The 12,080-nt window shown below is 44.6% G+C and overlaps 1 protein-coding gene across 3 annotated transcripts in view; it reads right to left on the reverse strand.

The window, feature by feature from the left end:
- The window catches only part of LOC133507269 (ephrin type-A receptor 2-like), a 39,837-nt gene that overhangs the window by 10,821 nt on the left and 16,936 nt on the right, over nt 1–12,080 (reverse strand). The window contains exons 1-3 of one of the 3 annotated variants that reach the window (XM_061832134.1): nt 8,021–8,326; nt 6,062–6,126; nt 2,128–2,764 (exon numbers count right to left, since the gene is read on the reverse strand). In XM_061832134.1, the coding sequence (XP_061688118.1) occupies nt 2,128–2,764; nt 6,062–6,126; nt 8,021–8,309 (991 nt within the window). In that variant the 5' untranslated portion in view covers nt 8,310–8,326. Of the gene's footprint in view, nt 1–2,127; nt 2,765–6,061; nt 6,130–8,020; nt 8,327–12,080 lie in introns of those variants that run through there. The other 2 variants (XM_061832133.1, XM_061832135.1) reach the window with 2 other exon arrangements.

Raw genomic sequence — 12,080 nt, forward strand, 5'->3', positions numbered from 1 at the left:
GTTGATTTAAATCAAACAACCCTGCTTCCAATATACAATATCAGGTCCAACTCCCTGGTATGAAATCATTCTAATCCCTCGTAAAATATTTCCTGTCTTCCTCTCTCGCTATTCGTGCGCAACGTCTGTTTCCGGAGCTCAGAGACTGTCAGCGGTCGGGGCGAGAAACATTCCTCTGCCTTGGACTTCCTCCACCCTCATCCTGCCCCGGGGACTGCGAGCGTCCCTTCTTTGAAGCGCCGACCCGTCACCGCTATGAATGATCTGTTCGCATGGAAGGAACGGAGACGCTGCCAGGCAAGGTGACTGGAAAACAGCAGGAGTCATAAACCGCAGCCCTGACTAAGAGAGGCGTGCCGTGGCTCCATCCCTGTAATCTGCGGTTACGGTTGCCTGGGCGACGGCCGCAGAAACAAAACACTGGCGCGCGGGGGGGGGGGGGGCTTGAGGACGCTCAGGTAGTGGCCCGGGACAAATTCACACGGCCCTTCCTTTAGTCAGTCAGTGCAGCAGGTGACGGCAGGGTGAAAGAATTCCTTTCAGAAATCCCCGCACCACGCCGTGCCCTTCCTCCCTGCCTCCCTCCTTCCTCCTTCCTGTGCTCTCCGCTATCCTCCCACACTTCCTCTGCACACACACACCACACCCCAGCATGCCAAAGAAAGGCCATTTTTCCACAGCCCATCCAGTAGGCACACCGCAGCTATGTCTTTTCACTCTTACACCTCACTTTGTCTTTTACTGCCCTTCAGTCGGGTGGGGGGCAGGGGGGGGGGGGTTGACGTAGCCCAACGAACGCTTCTGCAAACTGCCGCCCGTAAACCTCCAACGGAGTTACTTTAAAAATTGAAAATCTTTACATTCTCTTGAATATCCCAAAAGTAAAAAGTTTCGCGCTCTCTTTCAAGGAACTTTGTCAATTTGTACTTAACGTGTGTCCGTGTGCCACATACACACAGTATAGTGCGTGAGCTGCGCCTTCACCACAGCTCCCTTGAAGGCCAAAGCCGGACTGGCCGTTGGCTCAGCAGTCTAACTTCAGCAAGGCAAGAAATTTTGGAGGTATTTTGAGGAAACAAAAACCCGAGAACTGTTTTAAATGGCAAGGAAATGCTAATTTCTCATTTCTTGAAACTTTTAAAGTTATTGAAATTTCCGTCTTGCTCGTTATTAACTATGGGGTGCCAGGCTATTACAGCCGCAGGAAGTAACAATCGAAGAAAATGCGGTTATAACAACGTTTGGAGGTTCTACACGATGTGGACCAGTGCCAACTGCTGTTACCACAAACTCAGAACCACAGACTTGTCAGAAGATCTGAAGATTAATGTCAAGGAAAGAATTTTACGTGCAACCTGATGGCTGCTTCTAAAAAGTCTCTGCCAATTTCTCCTCAGGCGACGTCGTACACTGTACAGTTATCATCTGCCTCATGCAACTGGTGACACACAACCAGCAAGGTCTTGCGTTGTCTCATGCCAAAGTGAAAATGTGTCATCAGAGAGGAATGAGATCGACTTTATCGTCACAAAAGATTGTGAGTTTGTACCTAACACAGAATACGTTTGAAGTGCAAAGGTATATATAAAAATTATTTTAAAAAAAGACTATGGCGAATTAGGATGGTGACTCAAAGGTGCAAAAAAAAAAAAAAAAAAAATCCACTTTTTGAGAGGTTCAAGCAGCCCTCGAACCCTTCCCGAGAACTTGGAGCATTGTTGTACTTTTCCCATATAAGTACAACGTGCTAAAAGTAGACTTGTTTTATGGCCTGACGCGGCATACGTCTCCCTCGACCACATCAAGCCAGCGCCCGGGCTCTGCTTTTCCTGAGGTCTGACTGCAAGATGGCCCAAGGAATGTGACGATCCGGAAATGAGAAAATATTGTAATGCATAACCGCCTCCAATCTAAATTAAGAACAAACGGTTTTAGGGATCCTCCCTTTTCCACGTCTGATCTGTCTGAGCAGGACTTCCTCGAAGGCTTTCGAAGGCTCTGAGCGTGAGACCTCTCGAGACAAACCCGACGAGTTAATGAACATTCCTTCGCACCTTGCCAACGCGGCGCCGTCTGCGATGCCTTTTAAATCCTGCCAAAAGATTTCGCGGCGTGAACGCTCCTTACCTTGGCACGAGTCCCCGGTGGTTTCGTAGCCGGCGAGACACTGGCACTGGCCCATGGGAACCACCCACTTGCCCTCTGCGGAGCAGTACATGCGTGGCGTGGACTGACTCACGGCGTTCTCCACGCAGGCGCCTTGCACCTCCCGCAGAGCGTCGGCCACCGTCTCTGGGAAGGCCGCCAACCCCTGGACGGTGGACGGGCACGTCTTGTAGTAGACGCGCACCGAGAGGATCCCCACGCAGGCGCCCATGTCCTGGAAGGCCAGGTAGAAGCCCTTCCGGGACAACGGGCCCACCGTCTTCGTCTCGGTGTTGACCAGGGGCTTCTGGCCCCGCGTCACCTCGTCCGGGGCGATGGTGGCCACCTTGCGGAACTGGCCCTTGCGGAAGTTGGTGCCCACGTCGGCGTCCGTTTCGGAAATGAACAAGTTGAAGGTCTCCTTGCAGGACACGGAAGCGCCGCCGAAGCTGTTGCAGTCGCGCACGATGAAGCGCAGCTCCACGGAGACGCGCGTGGCGCCCGGACGCCGCTGGATAAACGTGGTGCGCAGCCAGTTGTCCTGGTCGGCGGAGTCGACGTTGCACACGCTGTACGTGTAGAAGAGGGAGCCGTTCACCACCGTCTGCACGATCTCCCACTGGAAGACAAAAAAAAAAAATAGATTCTCGGCTTCAGAGATTTAAACTGTACTTAATCTCAAGTCCAAATACCTGTGTGGAAAAAATAAAGACTGCTAAAAGTGGAAGTAATGATTTAATTCCTTTGTATTCTCAACTTTTACTTTCAATTACAATACCCAATTCGATTGCTAGTTAGCGTTCACGTCTGCTTTTATACTGTCAGAAATGTGTTCTAAAACAACCTTTTGTGAAAAAAAAAAAAGGAGACCAACAATTCATTTCAAAACGTTTCCACCAATAAAATGACTTGGACAACTTAAAAAAAAAAAAAAAGATATACTGTAATTGCCACCGTGGCTGTGTTCAGAATTAACATATCATAACTTAATAGGTATACATAACTTATCATCTAACTAATGTTAGAGGAGAGTCGACATGCACTGCAGCTGTCCCCATTTAAATGGACTCTTTTTAACCCCAAAGTTCCGATGTTCTAGTAGGCTTTCCACACCCCCTATTTTTTTCGCGTTCTCGCGGAAGCCTGCAGATTTTGTGCTGAGCAAAAATGAACTTTAGATTCAGAATTTTGCAAAAAAAAAAATAAATCACCTGAAATCACCCAAATGTATGTGCAGAAACGTGTTAGTACCTGTCGGGTTAATCCAATTGTGACATTCGTTACCTATCAGACAATGAAGAGAGAAAGACACCAGTTTTCCGTTTGCTGGAAATTTCGAGGAGAGCGAAGATGAACTGCAATGTACAGTTCTTGAGCACGCTCTGAAGCAGTCTTCCTCTTTTTATTAGATATAAGAGGTCCCTACCAACGGTTCTGATCTAAAAGGGTGGGGGGTGGGGGGGGTGCGCAAACTTGTTTGTGTGACTATGTGTATGCATGTAGGAGTGGAAAAAAAAAAAAAAATCACAATTTGCACGTGTAAGTAAAACATTCAGCAATCAGTCGCAACGGGTCTTCGGCAGTCTTATTCCAAGCAGTCCGGCTGCGGTCGTCTCTCAGGTTGGAAAGCGTCTTCCATTACTTCTATTTAGACCTTCTCATAAAAGGAGAAGTCATTTGAATCAAACGAGTACGTATGATAACCCTTTATGTGCCGAGCAAAGCATTCTTCTTTGCAAGCAGAAGCATTTTCTTCATTGCAGCAAAAGGAGGATAAATATACAAATTGATTAATGAATCCCACAGTACCTATGAAATCTACTTTGAACTTTTTGCGTTGAGATTTCGAAAGGTTTTAGATCGTATAAATGTGTACTTCTTTTTTTTTTTTTAATAAATGTTTGGTGTAGCGAGACGCCCGTTAAGCAGTTGTGAACTGGAGCGTCTTATCCACACGTCGGAATTATTGGCATTGACATGTGTCGACGTGTGTGGGTTTCCAGTAACACACAAGGGGTCCCGTGTGTGTGTGTGACTGTGACGCATACACAAATCCAACAAATACTACTGTGGAATTCCGAGTAACATTTGCGGCAGTTAATTGTGCTTTATAGTCACCGCATTGCAATTAAAGAACTTTAAGTGACGGGAGAAGCACTGAGGATTTGTGAGATTAAAAGTAGCAGTGCCGCCATGCTTCACGGGGTGCCATTCATCTTTTATGGGGAATTAAATAAGGGTAAATTAAAGAAGGCATGGAAAAGGTGGCTATTATTATTATCACGAGGAATCCTCAATTTACGACTCATGCTCATTACAGAATCGCGTTTTGGGGCAGTTTGTCTCCAGATGGATCTGGGGCCTTAAATAAAGTAGAAGGGATTAGGAATAAAGTGGAAGGGATTAGGAATAGATGGAAATATTAGTCAGTTAGCCAAAAAAAATAAAAATAAATTCAACCTTCTGCTAGAACGCAAAGAAAATGCCAGGAAAAGCCTACTAGAAGATGTGAGTCAGAGGCACTTTAAATGGTGGCAGGTTTGGTTTATTCTCACCATAACCCCAATCCAATCATACGAGGGTGTGCCGCTTGAGCAACCACATTGTCCCAAAAAAAAATATATATATATATATATTTTTAATAGCGTTGGACAGGTTAAAGGTTACAATAATAGTGGAAAACTTTTGAAATGATCTTAATCAACTTTTTTTTTTTTTTAACTAAAAAGAAAAACCGGTATTTGAAGAAGGGGTGTGTAGACTTTCTATATCTACTGTACAAGGACTTACATGTAACCACTGTTTGTGATGACTAAAGCTCTCTCAGCATAATTACCGTATGAGATATGTACAAAGTACATTGAGATAAAACCAACATTCCGACAGAGACGGACGGGATTCCCGGCTCCATAAAACACGAGTCTGGCTCTTTTTTTGAACTCTTTTTATATCCCGAGATGCGTCCTGCCTCTTTTTTTAGACTGAAAACCACGCGACTATAGATAGAAGGATGTTTCCGGGCCTGCTGTACCTACCGACACGAGGCCGCTCTTATCTGTCAAGTCTCGGTTGGACACGTCGACGTAATTGACGCTGTGTGCTTGGCGTGACTTCATTGCAGTGCTTTGCTCTCAAATGGCACAATTGGGTGGCGCGTCATGCCAATGTAAATAGGCGGAGAAAAAAAAAACAAAAACAAAAAAAACGATGGAATCAGATATCTTCAGACCGGAAGATGGCCTCTTCCAAACCTGAATCATAAACCCAATTTGGATCAGATATCTCGCAATGCCAACACAGCATAAACGCACAGATCGGATATGCTGTCAGTGCCAACTTGACATTATGAAATATGCACGTGTGCACGTCTGCCCGCACGACACAAATAATAAGCACATTCAAAAAGACCTGCCGTAAAATTATACATATACATTCTAGATAGAAGTCCATATTTGAATCAGCAATTCAAACAAATTGATTTAAATTGGGAAAACCTACGCAGAATTCGAATGTCCGCCGTCAATTTGTTGCCAGTGGTTCGACTCAACGCTACTTATCATTTGAAGTTTCTATAATCCGTGTGGTTGCTGCGTATGGATTTATTTATGTGGTCATTTGAATTATGGAATCGCGCACGCTGGTCGTTTCGCCTGTTCGGCCACTGTTGATTTTTGCATTCACGAAAACCGTTTTTGTAACCGCGTTTTTGTTTTTGAACCGTTTTTGTACTGCGTAAAGTCTGTATGAAGGCAACGAAATCCGCCAAACGCCACCTGGACCCCCAAAAGTGATGAATTACGCGTATAGACCTCGCCGAGAGGCCATTATAAACATCGTTTAACTCGAAATACATCACAGACAGAAAGTCTTTGACCCCTGAGGTCTTCAAAATGCTGCTGGAGGTATAAATACTCACCCCGTTCTCATATGGCAGCGTCAGCCAGCCCAGCTCTCCTCCTGAAGACCTCATGTCCAGCAAGACTTCTGGAGACACACGCAGAAATGACTTGGAAGCAGCTATTAATCCGTTTGGGACACACAGCGAGGCCCCAAGAGCAACAGTAAAAATACGACTGCGGACTACCAGCTAACATTTGTGGCATTCAAATGAAAGACTTTTAAGAGACGGGGACGCGGCGACGAGTCGTGGGATTAGGAATCCTTTTCGAGCGCTCGCTTGGTGCTCGTATTAGCGCGCTTCACTTGATGAGGAGCGAAGAAGAGATCAAAAAGGGGAAACATTATTATTATTATTAATATTGGGGTCTTCAGTTTATGACGGTCGTGACATTTCAAGTCTACCAACGCCACGTGGCATAAAAATGTGGTCACGCAGCACAAGGAGCTGCATTTAATTGTCTTTTTTTTTTTTTAAACTATTACACATGAACTATATGAATTAATAAAATAACACTTTGTATTCTGAAAATATACCACAATTTAATTTTCAAAACATCTGAAATTAATGACAAGGGCTTCCAATTTGTCACTTGTGAAATAAAATTGCTCAAATGAACTTTTATTCCATATTACGCAGTAATGGTATCCATCTATGTGAACTTTTCACAATAATTATCAATAATCATTTCACAAGCCAGGAAATAAATATCAATATGCAACACTTTTTTTCTCTAAATCTCTGCCATTTTCTAACGATTAACTCTCTAAAATTCTGAGAAATCACAATGTCCTGGGTTTTTAGAGTAGGTCGTATGGTCCTTGAGGGCTACTAAGTGGCCCGCAGGCACCATGTTGGTAACCCCTGAAACCGCAGTATTCTGGTAATACTCTATTGCAACTTAATACTCAAAAAAACAAACTTTTATTTGAGGGAAAAGATGTATCCAACTTTATACTTGTACTATTTTCACTTTAAATCCTAAATATGACTGAAAATGAACTTTAAACTTGAAAACTTTGGTCAAAAATATAGAAATTGACTGGTAATATTGCAACTTAAGTCTAAAAAAAAAAAAAATGGATGACTTTTGTCATGAAAATATACGACTCTTTTTCTTAATCTCGGCAGTCGCCACATTAGGACAGAACCCCGTCGTAAACTGTGGACGCCCGGCTTGCTTTCGACCCGAGGACGGCTCTCTGTCTTTCACGTTGGTTACATATTTAACTTGAATAAATGTGGTCTGGTCCTGTACGGGGTTAGTTCTTCGGTTCATTACAGTCCTATGATATGACATCTTTGAAGAAATAACAGTAAAAAAAAAAAAAAAAGTTTCATTACACATTGCAAAGTTTATATGCTTATAAAGGCTATGAGACTGTTAAATTGTGAAATATGAATAGTTACATTGCTAATTGCACATCTATTATAACCCTTGTAAAATTGAGTGCAAGTCCTGCATGCGTCTTAGCGTTCAGGGTCCATCATCTTTTATGAGGAGTTCGGGGGCCACATGCCAGCCGCTTTGACGGTCTAATCGAGCATGTCGGTGTGATTCAACACGTCATTAAGCGTGAAGAAACATCTCGAATCGTGTCGGAGGGAGGCGTGCGGGCGGGCGGGCGTGCGGGCGTGCGGGCGGGCGAGCGAGCCGAGGTGGAAGTGGAAGTGAGGCGACATCCCCGCGACATTAGCGCGACTCGCCCCGCAGGTGCTCCAACGCCCTCGCGCCAATTCACGTTGCTCAAACAAAATTTGGAGTCATTTGGGATCTACGTCACGTTTAAACTGTGTCGAAGAGTACATACGTATAAATCATGTAAAGTTTTGAGATGTTAATAGTTGATTTGAGGAGGGAGAGGGGGAAAAACGTCACACCGGGCGCTCGAATTCCGAACTCCTGACTCACGAGGTACGGGGGAAAATTACACAACTTTCTTTTTCAATTTAAAAAAAAAAACAAAAGTCACTTACGTTCTTTCGACTGATGGCTGACAAACACGGCGTTGGCGAGTACAAAAACGAGTAGTTTAAGGCGAAGAAACTCCATTTTTTCCCGGTAAAAAAAAAACAAAACAAACAAAAAAACAGAAGCGTATCCTTTCGACACTATCCCTGTTCGAACTGCTCCTGGTCCGGGTCCGGCTCCTTCTCGTCGTCCGCCTCCGCCTCCTCCTCGGCGAGCCTCCGACTGAGTGAATGAAGCACGAGCCACCGAGCAAGGCAGCCCCATTGAGCAACAGGTGGTGTCACGTGACGTCATCCATCCTCCTCCTCCTTCCCTGCCGTGGAATGCGGAAGTGTTCCCGGGCTCGAAGGGGGCGGGGCTACACCTGGCCCACAGGAAGTCGGGTGGCCATTTCCGCTGTCAATCAAGTCTAACAACTTGCTTCAAATGTGACGTAAGTTTTTTTCGACATGTAGTTGGATATTTTCAAGATATAAACTTGTGGTTTTTTAATATTGAAGTACAGTCATCACAAGAATAAAGTTGTATATTTTTAAAATGAAAAAGTCAAATGTTCGCAATTTTTTTTAAATTGAATCTTCCTTGTGGATTAATAAATTATATGAATTGCGATAAAATTCACAAGTTTATGAGATAAACATATTTTTGAGGTAAAAAGTTGCATATTGTCAAGATGAAAGTATTTAATGAGTTTTATTTTAGTTTTTTACAAAAAGGCATACATCTACAATCTCAAAATACTTTTTAAGAAAAGCGAATATATATTCAAAAATAAAGTCGACTATTTTAAGATTTAAAAAGTTGTGCATTTTCAAGACAAAGGATTTATTTTTCAAGATTGGAAGCTTCTTTTCAAGATGAATGCTCATGCCCTGATGACAGCTGGGATTGGCTCAAGCAATCCTGCAAATATTTTCATTCCTTTCTTAGAAAGAAGTTACATACAGTTTCTGAATCCAGTTATTTTTAGTCATAACAAAAGAATTGTCTGTTTTTTTTAGGAAAATTTGCATGAAATTTTCAATACAATTTTTATTCCTTTTTAAAAGAAGTTAAGGTATTTTTAAAGTCATAAAAATAAGGGAATTGTCATTTTTTTTTAAAATGTGCATTTTTTTTAAGGTATAAAAGTACTACATTTTTTAGAATAAAGTCATACTATTACAACAATGAAGCTGTACACTGTATTTTTGAGATTTAAAAAAGTTGTACATTTTCAGATTGAGGTCATAATGTTCTGAGGATAAAATCCTACGCAAATAAAGCGCAACTGTTCTCAAGCTCCCTGAAACTCGTCGTCCCCGAGTGTTCATCATGTGTAAGAACAAACGTCAGTCAAATTAAATTTAAGATGCCCACCGGAGGGCTTAGCTGGCCCCATGATAGGAAAAATACGCCCCCCCCCCCCCTCCTGTGCCAAATAATCACGGCCGAAATCAATATATTTGCACAGCTTGTGTCCCACACGCTGCCCATCGATAGTGGCAGTGCTTCCGTGCCCACATTTCCCAACATGGCCCACTTTGAATTCACCAAAACATTATTAATTATTTTTTTTAAACCGTGTGAACAGTTGAGTTTCACCGGCTGGGAGACGGCGGCGAACGGATGCAATTAAAGTGTTGATAAATGACTCCAGATGACAACCTTGTCTCAAATGATGCCACGTTTCGGGTGGGCCGTTTTGGCGCCTGAATGAAATCCCGATGTCGCATCCCGACATGAACTCGCTTGTCATGTTTCAATCAATGCACGTCATTAACGCCGCCCGAACGTAGACGGCTCGTCGGTGTTAAATTTAGACGATGTTTTTGGGCAAGTAATTACCCAAATCCTCCCCCCCCGTTGGCCATCTCACACGGGACGTATCTTTCCCACGACTTGTAAAGGAGGGGTCAAGAGGGGGGGTGGTGGCCCCGGTATGAATATATGACTACTAATGAGACGCTCTTCATAGAGGAGGCTTCCACCCGCTCCTTTATGAATATGTGCCGGCGAAGACGATGTCGCCTAGCAACTTTGATGGCAGGAATTTTAGGAGTCAAGTCCTCTCTTCGGTGAAGCGGTTGCGCACTCGGGAACAAGAGACCCCTCTGCATTGAGGGCCAGCCTGACAAAGACCCTCACATCCCCCACCCAACCTTGCCCTTAAAAAAAAAAAAAAAAAAAAAAAAATCAACTAACGGGGAGGATATTGTCACATGCACATTACTCAAACAACAGCACGAGTGAAAGATGTCGCGGGAGAAAACTACACGAACAAGTTAAGTGACGAATTGCTGAATTGCGTCTTCTTGACCTTTTCAGCGGCAATCGCTTCAGTGGCCTCGGAGGGTAAATTGTGATTGAACACAATGAGGCTCCGTCAAACAGGAGTGAGCACAAGTGCACGGGTACGTTTGCGCCATTCGGGGCGTTTGAGTTGCACTTGTATGGCTTGGGGAAGAGTCACTGGCCAGCAACTAGTCCGGGGCCCGTCCCACTTCTTTTGCCCGCTTTCGGATGGATTAAGAAAAAGATGCAGGTTTTGGAAAGAAAAGAGTAAAATATTTGTGTCATTAATATATTAATGTTAAGGGAGAAGTTGCATATTTTTGACAAATGTTTTTTAGGGGAAGGCAGCACTCTAAATTGACCCGACGTGTGATTGTAAGTGCACCTGTTGTCTGTCTCCATGTGCCCTGCGATTGGCTGGCAACCAGTTCAGGGTGTACCCCGCTTCCTGCCCGTCGACAGCTGGGATAGGCTCCAGCACTCCCCGTGACCCTCGCGAGGATAAGCGGAAAAGTGTGCTTGATTTAGGGGAAGGCTGGAACAGATTAATGGTATTTCCATTCACTTCAATGGGGAAAGATGATTTGACATACGAGTGATTTTGAGTTCTGTAGTCACGGAACAATTTAAACCATCGAGAGGTGTTATTACAATTATTTGGGGGGAAATTGAGTCTCGGGAAATGGGATTTGAAATTTGTTTGCTACCATAAAAATCCAAAAAGGTGGCAAAAAAGTCATCAGTTTTTTTTTTTTTTTTTTAAAAACCTCGAGATTTCATTTCACCCTCACCCTGCTGCCACTTGTTACATGGCTGCCCCCACCCCCTCCCTCGTAGAAACTAAAACTAGAAGACAAGTGACAATCTCAGCACATCCCGAGCAATCCTTCACTTTCAAATCGGCCGGCGCACTTTGTATTCCGGAGCGAAGGGCCACTCCATCCCGAGCACAATGATACTTTCTCTCATCCTTGTCGCGGTTTTCGATACGTGAGGTGTTACCTCTGAGCGTGTTAACGTGCCCCCCCCCCGAGAAGTGCTTTCTGCTGTTCCCGTCGAGTCGGCGGTGTCAAAGGTTAACACCCCCTCTAACGCGCAAGTATGCAAACGTTCGACACACAATGCGAGCTTCTTTTGATTGGGCTGACGGAGCATGAGGCCGAGGAGCACTCCAAACACCCCCCCCACCCCCACCCCCACCCCCGTCACTTGCTTCTGAGGGCTGCTGACAGCACAAAAAGAAGAGCTTCTCAGCCGGGGGGCTGGATCTGCGTTTTGTGGGTCAGCGAGCAGCAGGTCAAGCCGCAACGTCGCGTCATTCAGCGGCCCTCACCCCGCTGCCCCTCGCGCCTTCTCGTGGCATCGGCAAACATGGCGGTGCGCCTCAATTCAAAGCCACGGGGGAGTTTCCGTGGGCTGCTTAACACGAAATCCATTCTCACAGTCATCCCCGCCCACCCTCTCCGCAGCCCCCAAAACTCTTGTTAAGATTGATGGATTCACGCCTTTGTTCATGCATTTTAAGTGTTTTTGTCTCCCTTTTTTCTTGCTTTACGCCCGTAAGCACTCGCCGGGCCTCCTAATACGCTCGCACAAGCCATCAATCCATTTTCTACAGCGTTTGTTCTCATTACGGTAGTGAAGGGAGGGTTGTAGCCTATCCCAGGTGACCTTAAGTGAGAGTAGTTGGATCCACCCAGGACTGGTCGCCATTCAGTCACAGGATGCATTCATCCATCCATGTTACACGACACTCAAGTTGCGTAGATGATGGCGCTCCATTGCAAACTT

This window comes from Syngnathoides biaculeatus, chromosome 10, assembly GCF_019802595.1.
Source record: "Syngnathoides biaculeatus isolate LvHL_M chromosome 10, ASM1980259v1, whole genome shotgun sequence".
In the NCBI taxonomy this organism is placed as follows: domain Eukaryota; kingdom Metazoa; phylum Chordata; class Actinopteri; order Syngnathiformes; family Syngnathidae; genus Syngnathoides; species Syngnathoides biaculeatus.